We start from the raw sequence: 24,409 nt of genomic DNA, 5'->3' as shown, positions 1-24,409 counted from the left end.
ACTTATTTGAAGATCTTACTTTGCTGTACATTATTGCTGTTTACAGTTTATCTCTACCTATAGTAATATTCAAGATAATAACCAAAAACAGCAAAGTTTCCCTTAAAATTACCAATTCAGGGGCAGAATGTTACCTAACAACGGGATGTCTGATTCATCTGAAAATTTCAGGGCAAATAGATCTTGACCTAATGAACCCTTTAACACCATGTCAGATTTTATCTAAATGCTTTAGTTTTTGAGTTATAACCCAAAAAGTGCATTTTACCCCTATGTTCTATTTTTAGCTGTGGCGGCCATCTTGGATGGTTGGCCGGGTCACCGGACACAATTTTTAAACTAGATACCCCAATGATGATTGTGGCTAACTTTGGTTAAATTTGGCCCAGTAGTTTCAGAGGAGAACATTTTTGTAAAAGTTTACGGACGACGGACGCCAAGTGATGAGAAAAGCTCACTTGTTCCTTTCGGCCAGGTGAGCTAAAATTTAAATAGAACAATTTTTCTCTTTGAAAATTATGCATTGTGTTCAAATCTGTAAAAGGTACAGAAAAGCTTGAGTTCCTTCAACATACTTTACAAGGCCAGGTGAGCTAAAAATGACCACTACGAAATAACAGAGTTGAAAGTGGCATTGAACAGCAAATAATCATTCAGTCAAAACCATTCAAATGACTAACTGTGAATTTTAAAAATTGCAGAAAGGAGAATAATTTTTAAAATCAATATCTTAAAGCCATCTTGTACCTTATTATCAGTTTCAGATGCCGTTTTTTTCTTTCTTGTTTTTTTAGGAAACAGGGGAAGAGGGGAGGGTGGCAGTTAGCTCTTTCACTTAGTAATAGACAATGTAGATGATTGATTAACAGGTTGATCAGGGGCAACTTTTGGGAAACAAAATATTAATCAGGGATTATGGCATAATAGAATAATAACTTAATTGTGATATTTAAATGATTTCTTCTTAATTTATTAAATCTATGAGTTAATGACCACTTTGGGTTCAAAGTCTCCTACTTATATTAGTTAATCACTGTACAAAAAACACTTATATAAGCTACCATCGATTGTAGTCATCCTACACTAATTGTTCAATAATTATGCTGAGGTTAATTGTAATCATTTTGATATTCAATTAACGACTTAGTGACATCATTAAAACAGACCTTAGTGTTTCGTTATATAAATGTTTTATAGATCAATTATAAGGGGAGAGAATTGATTGGTGGATTGTAAATCTATCAATGAACGTGATTAGATGATATCTACAGTGGGATGGAATGTATCGAGAGGAGGTTGTAAATAGTTTTCATCAACATCATCTTGTGCTTTTTCACATCTTTAAATAATTTAACATTAATGAATCTTTAAGTACATTGTACTCTGTATACTTCTAAAGGAATTTTGTGGTTTTTATAATGCACATGTTTGTACAAAAATAGATGCATGATCAATTAAGACAGTTTTGGAAAATAAATTAATATGAAAAGTTTTAAAAACTTGTAAAATTAATGTTGGATTTATATTACTAAATAAGAAAAGGAGAAATTATTTGTCAATGATAAAACATGGATTAAGACTGTGATTTCAAATTTTAAAATAAATATGGATAAAATAGTGAAAGACTAAATTAACAGGATTGACAATGAATGAAAATATTTCTGCCTTAAATGGAAGTCTTAATGTGACGGATGGTGGCGAAGAGGAACAAGAATTACGATGGGGAATGCTATCTTTGTTAGCTTTGATATTTTGTACAACGTTAGGAAATTTATTAGTGTGCCTTGCAGTAATATGGGATCGACGATTACAGAATATGACAAATTATTTCCTCATGTCTCTTGCCATTGCAGATTTCCTCGTCTCAATTCTAGTCATGCCTTTTGGCATGGTTGTAGAAATTTATGGTAGGTACATTAAAAAACATTTTGAAAATTCACGTTATTTGTCAAGATCAGAAATTCTTTTAAAAGGGGGATATTGTTTTTAAAACTGAAAATGTTATCAACTTTCCTATTTCTTAGTTACAACATAATGCAACTATTTGACTAAGCAGTCAAATAGCATAAAACAACGATTACATTGATTATAGGACTCTTTTAAAATATTAATAACCATAGGCATTGATTTACTTTGAGGTGTTCCAGGAACTTACTTTTAATTGTGAAAAATAAGTTTTTTAATTGATTTCGATAAACTTACAAATGCCAAACTATTGATAGAATTAATTTAAACAGAGAATAAATATATGGAATCAGCTTTCATTCCATTTCATATGGATTTATACTCAAGTATCTATACATTTAATTTGACCAAGTATCTATACATTTAATTTTATCAAAGCAGGAAATTTACCATAGGATAGTATTTTGTTGCTGCCACTGCTGTCACAATTCATTATCCTGATATTTTAATAGTGTGTTTTACATATAGTCTCTTGCTATTGATAACATTGCACAGCAAAGAAAGTAAAAGGAGAAAGAAAAAAATAAGTGTGACTTAAGTTGTTTACTCAACATACAGTGGCAAATATCTCATACATTCATACACTAAATTCAATAATCAAGTTCAGCAAAATGGGTCCATAGGGACTAAGGAAGGGAACTTCAAGGTATAACGGATAAGAAATGGTCACCAATTGACCCCTCAATGAGTTACTGCACAAGTTTATAAATGTGCACTCTCTCTACGTGAGACATCAGATAGTGGGACACCATTCTGACCTGGCTAACATCAATACATCCAATGTCCCACTGAAGTACAGGTTTTAAATTCAAATTGGGAGGAGTATTCAACCCTTGGGCTATAAAAACCAAAGAAGAAACCAATGTGACAGAAGACAACCAATAGTCCCTTAAACAGATTGTCAGATATCTTGAGACTATGTACACCACTAGACTATGTAACATGAACACATCTAGAAACTTAAGTTAGAAGGGGGCGAATACAAAGTTAACCAAATGGTTTTAACATATATTGGTCCTCTGGTGGCATGGCGCTGCACATGGAATGTATAATGCTGTTACCCTGGTATATGTTCTGAGCTTTGCTACCATAGTGGTCTTGTTATTTTGGAACATAAAACTACAAACAACAACAAGTATTTGCTTGAATCCAGGGAGTTCTACTTATTTGTGAAATGTATAACATTTATCTTAAAATGTCAGTCTTTACTTTTTTAAAGGAGCTAAAAAATGCTAACTTAAAATTTGACCTCAAAGATATAGAAACTGTTACCAGGAAATTGATTGTTGTCTGTTGCCATCACTTTTAACAGTAAGCATTTTTTTCTTCTATCGTAACTAAGTTTGCATGGCTAAGAAAGCATTAAATTTCACCAATTTGTGACAGACAGTTTCTTTATAGACTTTTAACATCATCAAAGATGGGACTTCCAAGTTACATTCAATTTACTGCCATTTTATCCCCACAATAAAAACCTGTCACAATAATAAAGGATACTTGTGAAATGATATCTCCTACTAACTGTATATTAACCCAGTCTTTATGTCCCTAAATTACATCAGGGGACATGCCATTTTCATCTGATGGGAAAGGAAATACACTAACTTAATAAAAGTGTGAAATGTAATACCATATAGCGGAGACAGCCATGAAGTCTTCAAATTATCAAAGAAAAATGCTGATCAATAGGCTTTTTTACACTTTGCTCAGAATTTTTTTTTTTGTGGGGCAAAATAATAGATGAAATATCTATGGCAGACCCAGTGTGTTGTTACATAAAATCAACTGATGTTACAGCTGTAGGCAAAATATGAAAAAGACAAAGACATGTTTTTAATAATTCACGGAATTAGAGAGGGTGATACAACAGACTTAGTTTTGGTTGTTATTCTATGGAAATTAGGGTACATAAATCAACAATAGACAACTGACTATAAAACATGTCAATATAGATAAGCTTCAATTATAATTCAACGAAAATGGAACCACAAATTAAAAAGATAAAAGTTAAAAAGGGGCATAACTCTAGAACAGTAAGTGACTTACCAAATTAGAACTCTGCCTACTAGATTTGATTCTTTCATTAAACTTGCAAGGGACAACCTTAAGTTAAAGTGTGGAAACATAAATGGGACAAATGAATGGAAAGAAGGATGAAAGGTCAAGGATAACACTTAATGCCCCCTTTGTCTGCAGCGGAGACATACAAAAAATGCGTTTAATAATGGACACCATTCTGTCTAAATATCAAATTCTTATAAATATTATATAACAAACTAAAAATTTCTATAGCTTTTTTCCGCATCTCATGTTCTCTTGAATTATTCAGTATCATTATTTTGGTTCACACGATAATTAAAAGATGCCAGATTTAGAGCTAATTCTCATTTCAAATAAAATACATGCAAAAACTATAGTGTTTTATTTTAAACTAACATTATTTCAGCTTTGAAATATTCCTCAGAACTAGATTGAGGCAAACAAGATCAGAGAGCTGCTGTAAATCTTTCAATTATAAATAGTCATGCAGCTCATTACAACCACGACAGACTTAATTACCCATCTTGTTAGCCTCAAATCTTACTTCTAGGTATTTTGGGCATCCTATAATTGCTGCGATATTACATCATACCATTGTACTGGTACGTTTTTTGTTCTTTTAAGTATAGCATTAAATTTTGGTATCAGCAGCAATCATCATAGAAAAAGTGACAAGATATTATTTGAGAAAAATGAACTAGCATTATTGTACAGTAACCTTTAGATGCTTAAATCTACCGTCAGTTGGTCTCTAGTGAATAAAGTTGTCTCATTGGCAATCATACCATGTCTTCTTATTTTTATAACATTATTGTTTATTTGTTTCAATTATTATAAAGCATGAAGTAGATTGCAGCATGGTCTCTTGTGACACGGGTTGTTAAGAATAAGAAATATGTGTGGGAATAAGATGATATAAAACTATCCATGTAAAACAACTAATTCTTATATAAATTTAGTCTGTAGAATCTGACTAATGTTCCAATGATAAAGTCTGAACATGACCTTGAAATTAGTTCATAAAGGTTACATCTTATTCAGCAAAACTTTGCAAAAAATAATTTGTCCACTGTTAAAAGGTTGTGTTTCAGTAATTTGGGAAGATATCTTAGATGATAAAAGCTGTAGTAGAAAGGGAGGGATGAGTTCTGCTTAGGAAAACTTGAAGTCTCAATCTTTAAGGAGCTGTATATAGCTTGCTTTAAATGGTAGATTGCTCTATGTAGATCCTGGCAAGTAGAAGGGTGGGATATTAGCACTAACTTAACTGATCTCTAGATCTGGAAAAAGTATTAGTTCTCATAGGGTTAATATAGAGGGAACTATAATATATTGCAAATAACAAAATTTCATCTGTATAATAATTTTGGAAACCATTCAAAGGACAAGCTGCTCTAAGGCTTCAATATATGAGAGTATGCCAAAAAGGTGGACTGTCTCAAGATACTTAATGAATCACTTTCACCAGAGGGACACTTTTCATTCATCTACAATGTACACTGAAAACTTCAATATGTACTGTGTGACCCATCTGTAAATCTTATTAACTGTCTTAGTCCTTAAGCAGTGTTTTGTTTAATTATTTACAGTCAAATTAGCAACTGTTAAATATATACAACTCCCAACCATTTATAAATATATGTGTATTCTTCCACTGATTATTACATATAACAGTGTTATAATAGGAATTATCTAAAATAGTGGACAGCACAAGAGAACCCAACCAACACTAACACCCAACAACTTCAGTATTAAATAAATGTACAAACTTTTTATTTTTTTATTTGTTGGCTACCACAGATTCAGTGTTTTACTGTTTCTAGAGGTTCATTACAACTTCCTTTGATATTTAAGCCAATCTTTACATATCTGAATCAGATACCAGCTTATCACTCTTCCTCAATGTTAATATTACCAATTAACCTCGAATCTCTCTCATCTTCTTAAATCCGTAAAACAAAAAGCATAGAAAATTACTTAGTCTATCCTTGTACACCTTTTATTTTTTGGAAGAAGAGAAATAATGTTTCACAGGTCAACATGGTCAAGGACAACTAAAAAGTCAGACTTGAATTACCATGAAAGTAAATGTTATCCCTTGTCTTATAAATGATGATGTGTATACATATTTGACTTCCCATAATAAAATACCAGTCTGAACAATAGTAACAGTTTTGTTGTTTTGTTTTTTGAGGGGGTAGAGGGGAAGTTGAAAAACAGGGGAGTGAACTCTAATCTGTGAATCTAAATCAGAGCCTGTCTAAAAATCTATGAATTTACCATGTTATCCTGTATATTACCCATAAATTTGTTTCTTAACAAGATCTGTTTGTAAATTTTGTAAAGATAAATGCAAATGTTTTTATTATTCCATACAATATTATTTATACTGAAACCAGACAACTTATTAACATGAAACATATTAGAAAATAACTGTTTAGCATGATTTTTCTCTTATCAATTCAATTATGATTCCCTCTATAATATCTCTTCTTAACATGTTAAAACCACCAAATAATTACAGTTAATGATTAACATAAAATACTCAATTATCTATCTGTAATAAATAAACTTAAAGTGCCTCCCCAAAAACTGTTTTTATGACTTTCAACATAAACCTTATTAATCTGACCCAATACTTTATTTATCAGTTTCAACCCTCAATATTGGCTACTTTTGAAAATAAACGCTTAGCAATGTCTCCTATATGAACCACATAAAAAATTATAAAAATAGTATTTGAGTAAGACGTCCATTCTTTTATTGACTTTTTGAATAATTATCAAGTAAGCTTTAAATGTATGACTTCAAGGACTGCAACATCAAACCAGTTTTGTGACCATGACTTTAGTGGGAGATTCCAAACTTATGTACATCTGCCTTCTGGTGAAGAATCACACAAAGTATAACTTTTAACTCCAAGCACAACATTTATCACTAAGTGGACATATAAAGTAAACAACCTTGCCCTTCAACCTTGAAATAACAACCTTATCTACAACACACCTCTATAATTTAACCTTATTCTGTTGGCCTCAAACAATCATCATTAAATTCAAAGTAGCATCAAGATATAAGGCTATTTAGAGATATGAACCTAAACTAAATGACCTTGACCCTAAAGTATATAAAGTATAGATTTTAACCATATCCATGGACACACTTTCTTTACATAGGAGAGTTGTCTCATTGGCAATCATACCACATCTTCTTTTTTTTTATATTATACTGTAAAAGAGAAAGTTTTGAATTTTATCTATACATAATTACTTTTGCAAGAAATTTGGTTACAGACAGAGCACAAATGAGTTTTTATCTTAAATTGGGAAGGTTCAAAAAGCACTATTATTGATCATGTTCCTTATTGTATATGGTACCATGAACTGAGGAAAGCAAACAGTTTATAAGATTACCCATGTATAAAGTGATAGGCAACAGTGTCATCTTGTTGTTAAATGTGATACAGTATTTTGATGACTAATGCTACTTTCTCTTCAAGATACATGGCTACAGAACTCTTATACTTTCAATCTAATACTCATAAGTTAAGACCTTTAATCATGATAAGAAATGACAAAGAAGTTCTATAAAAAAGTGCCAACAAATAGCTGCCTGACCTTAGAAACAAAGAGTCAGCACTATAATATAAAACATTCACACTTCATACTTTCTGTCAAACCAATCAAAGAGAGTTACGTAATATGTGCTCAATTCTAAAAAAAAGAATATTTCACCGATTCTATAAAAGTCAATAATTCTCATGAAAGATGTAACATTTTCACTCTTTATTTATCTCCCCTTTATTCTGGTGTTCTAAATTTAGTTTTTTATTCTAATCATTTAGTTCATTATTGTCACAACCAAACACGATCACATTTTTATAAATCGTTTATTGTTCAATATATCTGCCTTATCTGAAAGTCTAATTACTTTATACCATAAATCAAAAAGTTTGTTACATGTATATTTACATAAATTTATCAAAAAGATCATTGACTTCCCTACATTATAATTCTACAAAAATCTTGGAACTGTAAAAACAGCATTATCCGTTTCACATTCATAGAACTTCTTTGTCATTTCTTATCAATGGAATCTCGGATAATATTCATCCTTAATTTTTATCATGTTGTCAAGAACAAATAAAATTGAGTAAGAAATCAATAGCAAAGAAGTTCGTTAAACAATACTGAAGCAACCCAAAACAGATAGAGGGCATCAACGAGACAGCAAACCAACAACAAAGAAAACTGAAAAGGAGTTAAGTGATATAAACACCAATGAGACAAAAACCCAACGACACTTAAATAAGAGACATCTTGAAGTCAACACAAGAACATTGCCTAGGTTTTCTCCTAAACTTTAATTAGAGAACATATCTTATTTGTTTCTGTAGACATCTAAGTCATTCCATAATTGAAAAAAAAGGAGGGTGGTATTTGAAATTGAGATCGAAACCCATAAACACAAAGAGCACAGACAACTAGAGGTCAAAAATATAATTCACTTATCCATGAACATGGTCAAGTCAGTTGTTTGAAGCTGCAAGAGACATTTTAAACAAATAAGAGATCCCCAAAGTGATCAATAGTGTTGATATATTCAATTGTTAATTAAATAGTCTTTAATAGATAGGTCATCCGAGATCACAGAGACTAATATCCATTATGCAGTAAACTTCTTTACTTCTTTTATTATTTTTAAGTGTATATTTAAAGTAACCACCAATCAATCGATCTAAAACAAACTTTTAATTCTGTGGGTTCAGACTTGGATACACATTTTTATACCAAATTGACATTCATATAAAAATACTAATTAATCCCTGTGTACATCTCCTCCTCTCTGTATTATCAATCACATATAACACAATGTATAGTTCCCACTCCCCCCCTCTGTATTATCAATCTCATCTGACACATTGTATAGTTATAACCCTCCCACTTTATATTACTCATCATCACTTCAAATCTCTTCATTTCCTACATATAAATGGTTTTTCAATTCTCTATTAAACAAATGAATATTAAAGCCTTTAAATTCCAGTATCACTAGTACAATGTATCAGAATTAACCAAAACTTCAATCATCAAAAGGCTGAAATTTACATTTAAAATTTAACTTCTGATGAGTTTTTGTTTTTGTTATTGTGATTCTTATGTGTTGTGTATTTGCTATCCATATAAAACTTTAAAGGGGATAGCAAGTGGCACATAACCAAATAACCAAGCAGTCTTTAATTTCAGATTCTGTTTTGGATGAATTGTTCCCTTTCTCTTCAATAATTCTGGTTAAATTAGTCAATGGACAGATTACACTATTTTTCCCTTTGGAAACTTTGTTTTATAAACACTTATAATTAATGTCAAACAAAATACTTATTGATATAAAATTACTTTACAAGATGGTTTTAGCCTAAACATTTATCTACATCAAACAAACTGATAGAAACTTAAATTTGAACAGTTTTCAAAACATTTTCTTTGAGAAATTACTGCCTATCCACTTTGAGCCTACACATCTGTTTGTCCCATCAAATCAGGCAGAAAGCAAATTGTATCTATTACCATAAATTTCAATTTCAAAATCAAATGTTCAAATCAGGCAATACAATTTAAAAAATTTCCTAAAACTAATGCAACATATGAAGGATCTAATGATTGTCAATGAGAGAATAAATAATGAAAAAAATACAAATCTAATCTCAGTGTGTACAGACAGTAAGACAAACATAAAACTAATGAACTAGTTAATGATTTAATGACTACTGTAGTGCATGTGAACTTTAAACAAATCTTATATCCAAAACATTGCTGCCATTTTTGAAGTTTTTCTCTTTAAAACTAATTACAAAACAGCATTATAAATCATAGTACATCGCAAATTATGCAAACTTAAATATAAAGGGCAATAACTCCTTTGTACTTTTAAACTGACATTGCATGAGTTATGACGATGGTTTCCATCCTAGGTTTGTTGACATTAATTACCAGACACAATTCTTCCATTCACACACATTTAAATACCACAATGGCTTTTTAATAATTATTAATTATTGACTGTGGTATCAATTCCCCCCACTAATGAAACAAAGACCATCATTTCCAATATACAGTAATTATATGGTATTTCCCATTGACATAACAGCATTGGGGTTTGTCAATATCTATATTCATTTAGTAGCAAACTATCATAGGCACTTTACTATTTGAATTGTAACTCCAGCACTTAATTTCACATCAAGTGTTACATATTATAGCACTGCATGGACAACTGTCAATAATTACAGTTCAACCACCTCAGGATATCTTTTTTGAGTTGATTGGTTGCTGTCTCATTTACAGATTTCCTTTTACTCTTTTCCAGCATTAAAGTTTAGTAACACAATTAGCAATCCTCTCTTCTTATTCTTATTCTCTTATTCTTACTCTCTTATTTGAGCAGTAAAATACAAAGCTTTTGAAAAATCAATGAAAACTTTAAACAGAACCAAACTTGAAGAGAAAAACTGCTTACAACTTAGATAAAATTCTTTCACAATATTGAAGCATTTCAAAGGTAACGCAAGTACATTTAAATTAAAAAAAGAAATGGGTAAGAGCTGCATGTAGTATCAGTCAAAATGTCTAGTGAGCAGATGAGTTAATAGTCTGATAACAACTTAATGATGGGAGGCTTTGACATGATCAGAGATGTGATAGAAATTATTATTTATGGATTTAATTTGTAAATAAATAATACTAACATATTGCATTAATATCATCTAAAGATGTAATTACAGTAAAACCAAGTCTAAACTAGATTCATATCATTACTATTTCATTGTAAACCAAGTCTAAAACTATGTTACATGTAGTTACAGTAAAGCCAAGTCTTAACCAATGCTACATGTAATTACTGTTAAACCAGTCTAAACAGGTCTATGTTGAATGCAATTACTGTAAAACCTAGTCTAAACATATGTTACATGTAATTACTGTAAAACCAAGTCTAAACCCATGTTATTAAAATGTATTTTCTGTAAAACCAAGTAAACCCATGGTAAATGTAATTGCAGAAAATTCAAGTTTAAACCAATGTTAAGGTAAATTCCTATTCAAATAAATTTAATATACACTAATAGAAAAAAAAACAGTCTAATGAAAGTGGAAAATTCAGACAGCTACCTAGCAACAAAGACATCAAATATGAACATTTCAAGGTCACTTTACAGTCTTCAACATTTACCAGGTGTTCATCCAAAAGTTTTAGCAATTAAATCTCATTTGAAATTACTTGATGAAATAACAGAAATTCCATAAATCTGCAAAATATGTTATTAGAAAAACAGACAGTATCAAACAAGGTATTAATAAATTGTCCATTAATAACCTGTGTAACAATGATAAGTTGTTGTATGACCAACATTAACTACATCAGGCCAAATAATGACCATTCTGGTCAAGGATAAGTGGTATTCAGAGAGAAATCCATAAAGAGAGTCATTATCCACTACTGGGATATAATGAGAAAATTGTTTTGTAAATCAGGGAACAAAAAAACAACCTATCAAATACATGAATAGAACATTGCTAATGTAAGCAAATTATCACTAAATGTCCAAGGGAGTAAAAACACAATATCGTTTAATACATCAGATAACAAAATCAACTGGTAAACAGGTTTTTGTTCTGATAAAATCTGATAAAGATGCTTTCTAAATATTTTCACTATTGTACATTTTCTATCAGTTATTAGGAATTTAATAGGCAATATTACCTGTAGGCTAAAAACAATATTTTTTGTATAATGTGGGTGTTTAATTTCCTCAAATGACAATACTGAATAGGACCAATGGACAATATCATTTCACACATAAGAAATAATTCAAGTTTCTCAAAACTTTTTTATTTAGCTTTAAAATGAATACAATATATTTCAAAAGGGGAAAAAATTAGAAAAGGAAAAATAAGCTGCACAAAAACTGCATCTTTAATGATATTAAACCCAATGATGTTTTTTTTGCATTATTCCTTAGTATAAATAATAATGACTTTCAAAACTCATTTAGTTCCCAAAGTACAACTGAACCTAATACAAATTATTAGATTTAAAGTACTATGGAAAACCAAACAGTGAAAGGATAAAATAGCGTTCAGGGGAGATAATTAAACTTTCTTTCTGTTAAAACACAATCAGTCATTTGCCTTATTGATTTTCCCTGGAAATATGTCCTTAGAGGCAAATAAAAGTGATGATTTAATGCAATCACTTTATCACTTTCATTGTTAATCCAAGCTCTACAACTTATTTAACAAAGCAAAACTGTCCCTAACATCTGATCAAAACAGAGCGTCCACTTGTCAGAACACTTATTTCAAACGAACAAATTGTTTCCTGGAATAAATACTCCAATTATCTAAGGTTTTAACAATACAAAATAAACCTGTAGGAATTACTGTCTGAAGTCAACAACTAGGTTGACTAATTCAACTTAAATATTTAAATCCAAACTAGATTTTTAATGACCTACTGGCCTCTTTAAGATAAACGAAGCTTAACACATATATATATAGACCTAGTTTAGTCTGGTTTAAATCAAGGATTTTTTAACAGGATAATTTGGTGTTAATAAGCAGCAGTGATTTGAACATTAGGATTCTTAGTACTGTTACAACAGAATACAAATTCAGCCAATAAAAGCATATTTTATGTTTCTTTTTGGCTTTTATGGAGAATTTGTGCCAAACTTCTGAACATAAATTGATAAACAAGAATCACTTCCTCCAAACTAGAATTGCTTGGTTGATTGATATATATGCTATAATGTTAACTGTGTACCAATGTCCCTTTATACAAGTTGTTGGTTGTTACTCACTAATTCACAGGAGTCTTAGGCCATTATCTACACTGTCAGTTTAGATACTCTGGCCTAAGACTCTTAGTGAATAAGCTATTGTTAATTAGTTTAAACATATTTATTTAGAGTGGATTGGGAAACAAGTTTTGCAACTTATATTAATCCCTTTCCACTTTGCGGGTGCGAGTGCTGCCTTGTAGCGGCATTAGCCTACTCTTTTTCGAAGTCTACAAGGGTGTCTTTAACGTGCAAGAGATATGGCTCTCTCTTAACACGGGTCAGCCATTTATCGTCCTCTTCCGACGGACTATCATCGTTTCCTCAAGCCCATACTCACAAATGGTGTCAAGGGAGAGCCGAAAATTGAGTTCCTGAAATTTTCATCCCAAACGGGAATCGAACCAGGAACCTTTGTGTTAGTAGTCCGATGCACTAACCACTACACCACGGCTCTCTTGTGTACCAATGTCTGTAGGTTGTTACTTAATGAATCACAGGAGTCTTAGGCCATTACCTAGACTGTCAGTTTAGATACTGGCCTCAGACTCCTAGTCAATAGGCTATTATTAATTCAAATTGTGTACCACTGTCTGTAGGTTGTTACTTAATGAATCACAGGAGTCTTAGGCCATTACCTAGACTGTCAGTTTAGATACTGGCCTCAGACTCCTAGTCAATAGGCTATTATTAATTCAAATTGTGTACCACTGTCTGTAGGTCTGTAGGTTGTTACTTACTGTATCACAGTTTAAATACTGAAGCTGAACTATGATGGATACTAAATTATTACTTACTATATCTCTACCAGAAATATTCTCTTACCTGAAACAGAAAAATTCAGTCCATTAAACTACAACTGGTAGTCAATAAAATACAATCATTTAAATATGAGAACATTTGTTTATTTTATATTGGTTGTAAGTGTGTTATTAGACTGTTGGTTTTCCCGTTTGAATGGTTTTACACTAGTAATTTTGGGGCCCTTTATAGCTTGTTCAATGTTCAGTGTGAGCCAAGGCTCCGTGTTGAAGGCCGTATCATATGGCTTCGATTATAATCTTTTTTCATGAAAAAATTGTTGTAATGTAAATAAATTAAAATGTAGTTTTCAAAAATTCAAAAATGCATATGAAATTCACTGCAAATTTTTCATGAAATGTAAATTCTACTTCTGTTTTGGTCTATTTTATCAGCAGTGAAATGTTAAAATCAATCCACTTAATCTTTTCGTGTTCTTCGTCAATTAATTTCACTGGATAACGGATTGTTACTTTGACAATGACATGCATTGTATTTTCAGAACTTTCAACTTTTAACCCATTAATTTGTGTGTCATTTAAGGATTGGATTCACTTAAACTCACAGACGATTTAAATATATTCTATATAAAAACAAACTGCCAAAAGAACAATGTTGGAAGCATTTTAGATTCTCTGATCAAGTGTAAATTGCTAACAAATATCAGAAACTCCTCATTAAGTGTAAGCAATTGAAGAAAGAGACCTGGTCAGTCAAAAAGGATCCAGTCAAACTTTATTATAAAGGAGAAGAAGTAATGGCTTTTCTATTGACCAATCACCATCTCTTGAAAGATTTTTTTTCTTATGAACAGAACAAAAAAGAGATTTTGGACTAGGATAGCATATTATCTACGCTGTCTTGGCTTGTTTTAGAGGTTATCATTTCCCATAATTCCCTCACTGTCTTGGCTTATTTAGAGGTTATCATTTCCCATAATTCCCTCACTGTCTTGGCTTGTTTAGATGTTATCATTTCCCATAATTCCCTCACTCTCTTGGCTTGTTTTCGAGGTTATCACCCCCATTATAAATTCCCTCCTTAGGAATAGATTGTACAGATAACATCTTGTTTCCTTCAATCACAAATGGATTTTTATATGTTTGCTTACTGATTGGCTTCATTTCTGGGGGTTTCCGAGTACATTTCAATTCCTGCCAATAGGCAATGATTTTTTAAATAATTGTAAGATTTAAGTAACATAATCACCACAGTCACAGAATTCTTTTCTTCTATACATAATTGTCAAAGCTATAATTCGACCTTACTTGCCATATCATGTTTTATTGAAAAACTATTTTTCAAAACAGGGATAAAAATTTAGCTAGCTAATCTTTCAAGATATTTTTCAGTTGCTTTGAATGTATTTCTATCAAAACTAGTCTTAACCAGATGCTCCGCAGGGCGTAGCTTTATACGACCGCAGAGGTTGAACCCTGAACGGTTGGGGCAAGTATTGACACAACATTCAAGCTGGATTCCGCTCTAAATTTGGATTGTGATTAAATAGTTGACACAGCATAGGTTTCTGACACAGAATGAATGTATTCAAATGAACTTAAAATTTTTGTTTTCTCTAAGAGCAATTCACTATGCTGTTGAATATTAATCCTCTCAAAAAAATGTTTGAAGAAATTTTCTTTTTATTTATGAAATTTCAAATGAGAAAAATTGAACCCAATTTTTTAATCACATCCCCCTTTCCCTTATTCCAAAACTAACTTCAATTAAAATATTCTAATGGAGTTTGCAACAATTACTACTCATTTAAATACATCATAAAATATTAAGATGTAAAAAAACTGCTTGTTATCACTGAATGGTAAAGATTATTTAAATTTATCAGTTGGTAGTAAAAAGTGAATATACATTGTATATTGTATATAACAAAGATTTAAGTTGATTCTGGACAAAGAAAGATAACTCCAATTAAAAATCAAAGAGCTGAATAGCTCTGAGGGGAAATACGGCCCTTGTTTCTATTTTATTATGTTTTTGGAAAGGGGGGGGGGGGTTATCTTTTGATAGTTTTCATATGAAGAATGAAAAAAGTAAAATCACAAAAATACTGAACTCAGAGGAAAATCAATATAAGAGAACAGCTAGAACATGCAGAAAGGTTGACAATATTGAAATCAATTGTTGTTTATGTAATTTCATTTCCTTAGTTTAGAATTCAATTTGGACCAATGGAAGTGATCTGCATCTTCTAAATCTAAACATTTGATTAAAGTTGATAGCTAATTATCTAAAACTCAACTGAATTCTGTCATTTCACAACAACTACAATATTTTTTGAAATCTTGATTGTGTACCACTGAACTGCAGGCTAGGGCCATTTTCCATTTTTTTGTGACAGTACTCTTGGATTTTTAAGTTTTTTCTTTAGAAAGTGTGGACTGAAAAATCTATTCAGTTTTAAATTTCCATTGTTGAAGTTCCGAGTTACAACTCTCATCACAGGGAAACAGGTACTAATAAAAAAAACAATATGAGTGATGTAAACTGTGTGAAGCTTGTTTCCAAATCATAATTTTGAAATATTTGTAAATAATAAATATGTTTAAACTACAAAATGCAAATTTTTATTATTTATTTTTTTACCATTACAATGATTATGTAGGTACACAAAAATTTAGTTTTTAATAGAAGACTACTAATCCAATGAAATGTCACATTTGAAGTGTTTAAATACATTAACTTTTATTTTAGTGGATAATTACTCATCAATTGAGGTGCTCCTGAATTGGAGGAAGATTCTCAGATTTTTTACAGAAAAAAGTGGTCTCACTAATTAGCGACAAGAAGAATTTTAGCGACAAAAAGCGACAAGAAGAATATTTTTTCTTGTCGCTAAATAGTCTTCTTGACGCTTCTTGTCGCTTTTTGACGCTTCTTGTCTCTAATTAGTGAGACCCGAAAAAAGTAATAAAATCGTTTCTTTCCCCTGTCTCATGTAACCCCACGATCTTTGTTTATTTTGAAAGTTGTTGACCTACAAATTAAAGTATTGCATGTTGATGTTTAAATCATCTACAGTAAACAATATTATGTTTAGATTTAACAAATACCAATTTGTTATTAGTGCACGATCTCTAAGATTGATTTAAATAACCAGTGAACTGGTGAAGGATATCCCTGCTTCTTCCAAGAATGACGTCACTATAAAATACAATGTAGGTTGGATATATTTAGAATATCTCGTCATACTAATTTTTCCGGATTGTTAAATAAACGTAAATAGTGTAAAGGAGAGTTCAAGATACGATAATTTCGTGAGAAACAGAACGGAAATGTGTAAAAAAGTGTTTAAAGTCAAACTATTCATTTCTGGGTCTCCTTCTCTTCAATCTAAGTAAGATTTGTTGGGGGGTTTTCCACACCATAATATGTATAAAAACAAAATGAATGATGTGAGGGAGTGTCACTCTGGTCAATCCCATAGGGGATTGACGGCTTGAAGCCGTCTTTCCCCAAAAAATCTTGCAGATATTTCTTGCTTACTATACTGGACAAAGAAAGATAACTCTTAATTAAAAAAAAATTTGCAATTTCACAATATTGTGAAATTAGATATTTCTTGCCATTGCACAATACTGTGCGCAATTGAAAAGACTTGCTATTGCACAATACTTAATATAATAATTTTAGATCCTGATTTGGCCCAACTTGAAAACTGGGCCCATAATCAAAAATCTAAGTACATGTTTAGATTCAGCATATCAAAGAGGCCCAAGAATTTAATTTTTGTTAAAATCAAACTTAGTTTAATTTTGGACCCTTTGCACTTTTATTTAGACCAATTTTAAAACTGGACCAAAAATTAAGAATCTACATACACAGTTAGATTTGGCATATCAAAGAACCCCAATTATTCAATTTTTGATGAAATCAAACTATGTTTAATTTTGGACCTCGATTTGGGCCAACTTGAAAACTGGGCCAATAATCAAAAATCTAAGTACATTTTTAGATTCAGCATATCAAAGAACCCCAAGGTTTCAATTTTTGTTAAAATCAAACTAAGTTTAATTTTGGACCCTTTGGACCTTAATGTAGACCAATTTGAAAACGGGACCAAAAATTAAGAACCTACATACACAGTTAGATTCGGCATATTAAAGAACCCCAATTATTCAATTTTGATGAAATCAAACAAAGTTTAATTTTGGACCCTTTGGGCCCCTTTTTCCTTAACTGTTGGGACCAAAACTCCCAAAATCAATACCAACCTTCCTTATGTGGCCATAAACATTGTGTTTAAATTTCATTGATTTCTATTTACTTTAACTAAAGTTATTGTGCGAAAACTAAGAATAATGCTTATTTGGGCCCTTTTTTGGCCCCTAATTCCTAAACTGTTGAAACCAAAACTCCCAAAATCAATCCCAACCTTTCTTTTGTGGTCATCAACCTTGTGTCAAAATTTCATAGATTTCTATTAACTTAAACTAAAGTTATAGTGCGAAAACCAAGAAATTGCTTATTTGGGCCCTTTTTGGCCCCTAATTCCTTAAATATTGGGACCAAAACTCCCAAAATCAATACCAGGCTTCCTTTTATGGTCATAAACCTTGTGTTAAAATTTCATAGATTTCTATTCACTTTTACTAAAGTTAGAGTGCGAAAACTAAAAGTATTCGGACGACGACGACGACGACGACGACGACGACGACTGACGACGACGACGACGACGACGACGACGACGACGCCAACGTGATAGCAATATACGACGAAAATTTTTTCAAAATTTGCGGTCGTATAAAAAGTCTACTGAATTCAATGAAGAATTATTAAAAAGAAATACAATGTAGTAGATTTTATCTTGTTGCTGCATATATTTGAGCACCATAAATTATAATTTTATTTGTCTAATCTATATACAAACTAATCTGTAAATCACATCAGAACATGTTAAGAAAAAATATTTTTTTCCCATTTAAATTTGAAATTTACAATTTTTATATTTTCAGGTACATTTCCTTTCCGAGCTGAGTTATGTATGTTCTGGGTGACAATGGATGTACTCATGTGCACAGCCTCCATTTGGCACATGTGTACAATGTCGATGGATAGGTATTTTACATTAAAATATCCGATGCGATATGGACGAAACAAGACTAAAATGATGGTTGTGTTGAAAATATTCTTTGTATGGGCCGTTTCCATAACGATCAGTAGTCCTCTCTGTATTTATGGAATTCAAGACAGTAAATATATCTTAAACGACGGACTCTGTGCTCCAGCCATTGAAGACTTTGTAATATATGGGTCAGTGTTCGCCTTCTACATTCCGTTAATTATAATGCTAGTTACTTATGTACTCACAATCAGAATTCTGTGGCAAAATCAAGTTAACATGCAAAGGATTGACAGATCAGATTTAAGATATAAACAAAAGAAAGATAAAAAGAAAAAGTCTTTCAAAGCATATCTGTCACCACCCAGTGATGAAGGCTCACAACGGCATAGTGTGGAACAGCTTGAGAGCGATACCGATAATACCATACTGGCTTCAATTCCAGTGCTTCCTCAAAAGGACCATCTTTATACAGAGAAAGTCTGCAAAAAGATCCCAAAACCCAAACAGAACTGGGAAAGGCGTAAAGCCTCTTCTTTCACATGTCTGCCAACGTATCCTAAATATACAACCATTAAACCAAAAGAACAGACATCAGATTTATTACGTGTTAATTCTATTGAAAATGTTTCAAAAGGAAAAAATCTATTTGGTGCTTCCTCTTTCTGTAACTTAAATGACACGGATATTCCATTTGGAGGTGGTATGAGAAATGTTATGTTTCACAGTTGTGGAAATCTGGATTTTAAATCGGCAGGGTGGAAACAAAATTATTTCCAGATTCAAAGCGAAATGGACCAAATTATAAGAGACGGAGAAAAGGAGACTAAAAGACCTACACCTGAGTCACTGTCTGATATGAAACTTCACAAAATACAGGACTGGTCAGAAATCAAGTTTCATAAAATGCAAGACTCAATGTCAGACATTAAGGTTAATAGAATACAAGACTCAGTTTTGGACATGAAGCTCCAAAAAATACCTGATTCAATACTGGATACAAAAATAACCAAACTGGATGACTCATTGTCTGATATAAAACTTCATGATCTTTCCGAGGATAGTGGTGCTCCTAACTTACTCGGCCTGCCGGCATCAAAGGTCGTATCAGAATCAGAGGACTCATTAGATGAAACGTCTTCATCTGGCTCAGACTTTCTTACGATTAAACTTCGTCCGCAATCTTTCCATATGTATAAACTAAACACATCAGTACAGACATCTTCAAGTCCACTATTAGGGAATTCAACCATAAAAAATCATGTGAATGGATTCTGTCAAAAAATGTATGATACCACAAAATCAAGTGAGTCTCTAGCTTCTTCATCAGACAGACCTGAAGTCTCGAGGAGTATCAAAAGTCTCCTTCACAAATTTAACAAAGCTCAGGACGCTAAGCACACCATGTCAAGAAAGGCTACTTCTAATGAGAAAAAGGCGTCAAAAGTACTAGGAATAATATTTGGTGTATTTGTAGTTTTGTGGACACCATTCTTTTTTGTAAACATACTGTCTGGATTCTGTGAGTCTTGTATGGCGTTTGTGACTCCTTACATGATGTCCATTTTCCTATGGATGGGTTACGTGGCTTCGTTAGCAAACCCTATTATTTACACAATGTTCAACACAGCATTTCGTAGAGCTTTTATTAGAATTTTAAAATGTCATTTATGTACAAAGGGACATATAAGATCCGATATATACAATGGTACAAGTTTCCCAACATCCCATAATATCACAAATGATCGTAGAAATACAGTGACAGTTTTAATTAAGGATGAGATTAGATAATGAACTTTGATTTTTAAATTTACATATCTATATTGTCTGTTAATTACCAAAGATTAAAACATATTTATTTATCTTGGTGTATTTTTAGTTATAGAACTTTTCAAGCTAATTGGAAGATATTTCATTTTACTCAACACTTCAACCAAAACTAGGTTCATGTACCTTAATAACATAGATACAATAAGAAATGTTCAAATGTACCAGAAAAGTTGCATTGTTTACACAGTATTCAAGTTTATATCAAAATTATACTGGTGACTTGCTTGGTAGGCAACAGAGGTTTATCTAAAAAGCATTCATGTAAGGTAAATGCTTATTGAACAGCGACTATGACTTAGACATTCAAAATACATTTTATTCAAATTCTACAAATTAGATAAGAAACCAACATGAACTGACACAAGACATTAAACTCTAATTTGGAGATGTCAAGTGCTGTTTTTCATCTATATTGACCCACAACATTCTAAGATAAACTCAACTTATATTTTCTTCTTCTTACAAAACAACTTTCCTTGTTAAACTTACAGTATCTTATCAAACACTTAATATTGTTAAAATAACTGAATAACATAGTTCTCTGAAACCCAGAATTTAATGATCACACAAAATAGATATCTACCCTCCTAAGCATAGGGTTTGAATCATATTCCTGTATTCATCTATGTATTTATAGAACATGAAATAGTATTGCATTTTACATACAAAAAAAAAAAGAAATCATTTTCTACAAATCATGAGTTGAATCAGATCTGTTAAAGACAGATTAAATGAACAAGAATTTTAAACTACCAAAATAGATACTATCATATATCACAGAACACAATAAAACAAAGCTGTTCATCACATGTCAAAATAAACCGCCTTAGTTCAGAAAGTCTTTGAATGTGATACGTAAAAAACAACTATCAGCTGAATAAAGCAATTCAATGTCAAATCTCAAACTCAACCTCTTTAGTTCAAAAAGTCTAACACACCTGTGAATTTGACAACAGCAATCACTTGAATAAACAAGGAATTTCAATTTGAACAGATATGAAATGTTACAAATATAGCTGTTTATTGACAAGTTATTCAATGGCTAGTGTTTCCTCTGTGGATTCTCTTGTTTATTGTTGTTGTTTACAAGGAAGCCATTGAACCTTGGGATCTTAATGGACTAGCAGACAGTCTCAAGGACGATGTCCTAACTCTTTTGCCTTTCTTGACAAACTGATGACCACTTTATGTCTCTGTTAAATGCACTTCCTTGTCTTCCATTCCTTAGACATCATACAATACAACTGACACTGTAGGTACAAAAAGAATGGCTCATAGGATCACCTGATTTAGGTTTATTTTCTATCAGTCTTCTCTTTATATACAAGTGCCATAATAGTCTCATGATGCAGATAGGGGGTTTCACTCAGATCCACAGACAGGTCAGAACAAAAAAATCAAAACTTTGCTGCTTATATGCTACATATATAGTTGTATTTATATACTGCATATCAGAGTAGACCCACAAGCCAGCTTGAAGTCAACATAATATGTCCAGATTTGATATGATGAAGTGTCTTACTGTGGACTGTTTTAAACTAACATTAATGGTACCAATTTTTTCTGCACCAGATGTGCATTTTGACAATACATGTCTCTTCAGTGATGCTCTTGGCCAAAATATTTGACCAAAGCTTATATAAATGATGAAGAGCTATAATCCAAAAGGTCCAAAAAGTATAGCCAAATCTGTGTAAGAAATCAGAGCTTTGCTTAACTTTTGAGCATAAGTTAGCATGTTATAAATAAGGACCTGAATTTCAGCTCATTAAAAGATAGGATGGATAGATTGTTGTTAGTCGATTGTTCAGTGGCAAATATTTTATGCATATTTAGAACAATATCTGAAAAAGTCAATTTTCCATGTCCCCAACTTCACCAGCAATTATTTTTTTATTCAACCATCTTTTTTGAAAATTTCAAGTTTCAGTATAAACTAAATTATATAATGCACCAACCCCTGACAATTAAACCCTCATTCTTATATTTCTTCCAATAAAATATTGTAATTTAAATGTTCAACCCCCCCTAAAATCATGTTGTCCCCTGTGTTTTTTGGAAAACTAAATCATTCAAATAATATCCAAATTAATTAAACAGGCGTCCGATTCTCACATATATGATAAATTATATAATAAACTTGCCCTTAATTTGTCTTTTTATATTATAACTATAGCATGAAATAAAATTTTGCAAATTTTAAGACAAAAAAAATTTGTCCCAGAGGTGATTTCCCTCCTGTTACCACTGAGTTTTTTTTACCCGTGGAAACGTTTACAAGACCAATAGTTATTTTCCCATTATGTATTGTGAAGAGCATCATTTCCTGAATGCATTAGTACAAAAAAATAGTTGAAAAGGCGGCCAGGTTTGAACATTCAAGCCCCTCCAAGGTAAGAATTTATAGAAAAATACTTATTGGTGTTCCATCCTGTTATAGCCTTTTCTTCCACTTTCTGAGAATATTTTTAAGTGTGCACCACAATATTTAGTGTGTTTTTATATCATCTTTTTAAAAGTTATAGGACTCAGGAAATTCACTTACATTTAATGTGATAAAAAGGACAAAAACTATCGTGTAATTCCTTTCTGTTACGTTCTGTCATGTTACCTGATAAAAAGTAACAGCATAACCATCATTAGTAACAGGAAGGATATTCAAGACATTTTCACTGAAGAATCGAAGAGTTAATCTACTATATGTCAACCATTTCATTTAATATAAGTTATCACCACCATATCAAATAAATTTCAAAATAATATACAGTATATTGAATAACAAAATAGGTTTTTTGCTTTTGATAACAGCAGAGAACATTGTGCAATTTAAGTATAGTAGATAGTAACAGAAAGGAATTTATTTTAGAATTTTTCATTACCTAGGCAAATTTTTCATCTTGCAAATACAGTTTTAAAGACTAAATGACATTGTTTGCTGTTATCTTCTAATTGTGACCAATCTAAAATGATGTATTTTTCTTAAACTTTAAAATAAAGCAGAAAAATCCTTTCTGTTACCAACTCTGTCCTGTTACCGTTGTCCTGTTACTCAAAATTCTTTCATGTTACCAACATACCATACTATATTTAAGTATGTTTCTAAACCTTTTGTATTGCAAATGTTAAAATCAATAATTGGCATTTGATAAACTGTTGCAGGATATACTAGTAAACCACAAATAATGTCTTAAACTTATTCCTTATTCCCATTAGAAACTTTTTAAAATTGATTCCCTTTGGTAACAGGAAAGAACTGGATTTTTTTGTACCATTTTTAAAATTGCCATTGTTTTCTTATTAAACAATTGTTTGAATTACAGACAACAGTTCCTATATCCCAAATGTGTGTTCTTCAATTTGTGCTATTGAAATACCGGGTTTAAAGAATTTTTTTTTGGTTTTTTCTTATTGCCAAAAAATCAACTTTTTCAGATATTGTCTCATATACAGATTAAATCACGGTGTTCTTTCCAGGAATAAGGATGAAAAGATAGCCCCGTGGGCATTTAATCCATCACTCCTTCTATAGATAAAATACAATTATCCTTAATGATCAGAAATCCTTTATTCTAATATGACGTGCTGCTTAGGCTTTGTAAACAACATCGTGATAAATTCCTCCGATATATATCTATATTAAGCACACTAACAGATGTACAGATTTATGGCCCTTACAGTTTATCTCCTCCCAAATAAATCAACATGTAAAAACACTGTGTGTTGGTTTGGCTATGATAAAATTGAAATTGAAAAAAAAACTCTTGTCAGAAATACATATTCAAAGGAGCTAAATATCAATATTCTCCAGTCGAGTCCAAAACTATTATTCCTATTCTAATGTTTTACTATAAGAAATT

At 31.5% G+C, this 24,409-nt stretch overlaps 2 protein-coding genes across 3 annotated transcripts in view; one reads left to right on the top strand and one right to left on the bottom strand.

Moving 5' to 3' along the window:
- The window catches only part of LOC134712860 (26S proteasome non-ATPase regulatory subunit 1-like), a 136,450-nt gene that overhangs the window by 64,016 nt on the left and 48,025 nt on the right, over positions 1–24,409 (bottom strand). The window lies entirely within an intron of this gene.
- LOC134712861 (dopamine receptor 3-like) lies at positions 1,286–20,584 on the top strand. The gene is made up of 2 exons (XM_063574829.1): positions 1,286–1,907; positions 18,616–20,584. Exons 1-2 carry the CDS (start codon positions 1,646–1,648, stop codon positions 20,511–20,513), a joined length of 2,160 nt encoding a protein of 719 aa, XP_063430899.1. The 5' UTR covers positions 1,286–1,645; the 3' UTR covers positions 20,514–20,584.

The sequence above is a fragment of the Mytilus trossulus genome, chromosome 3, assembly GCF_036588685.1.
Source record: "Mytilus trossulus isolate FHL-02 chromosome 3, PNRI_Mtr1.1.1.hap1, whole genome shotgun sequence".
In the NCBI taxonomy this organism is placed as follows: Eukaryota; Metazoa; Mollusca; class Bivalvia; order Mytilida; family Mytilidae; genus Mytilus; species Mytilus trossulus.
Note: the sequence above shows the minus strand (reverse complement) of the source record. Positions and strands in the feature narration are given on the sequence as shown.

What these genes read in the sequence shown, in the direction of transcription:
- LOC134712861 (XM_063574829.1), top strand. Translation starts at nt 1,646, where the DNA reads ATGAATGAAAATATTTCTGCCTTAAATGGAAGTCTTAATGTGACGGAT. An exon ending in CATGGTTGTAGAAATTTATG is followed by an intron (nt 1,908 to 18,615) that starts GTAGGTACATTA and finishes TTATATTTTCAG; the next exon opens with GTACATTTCCTTTCCGAGCT.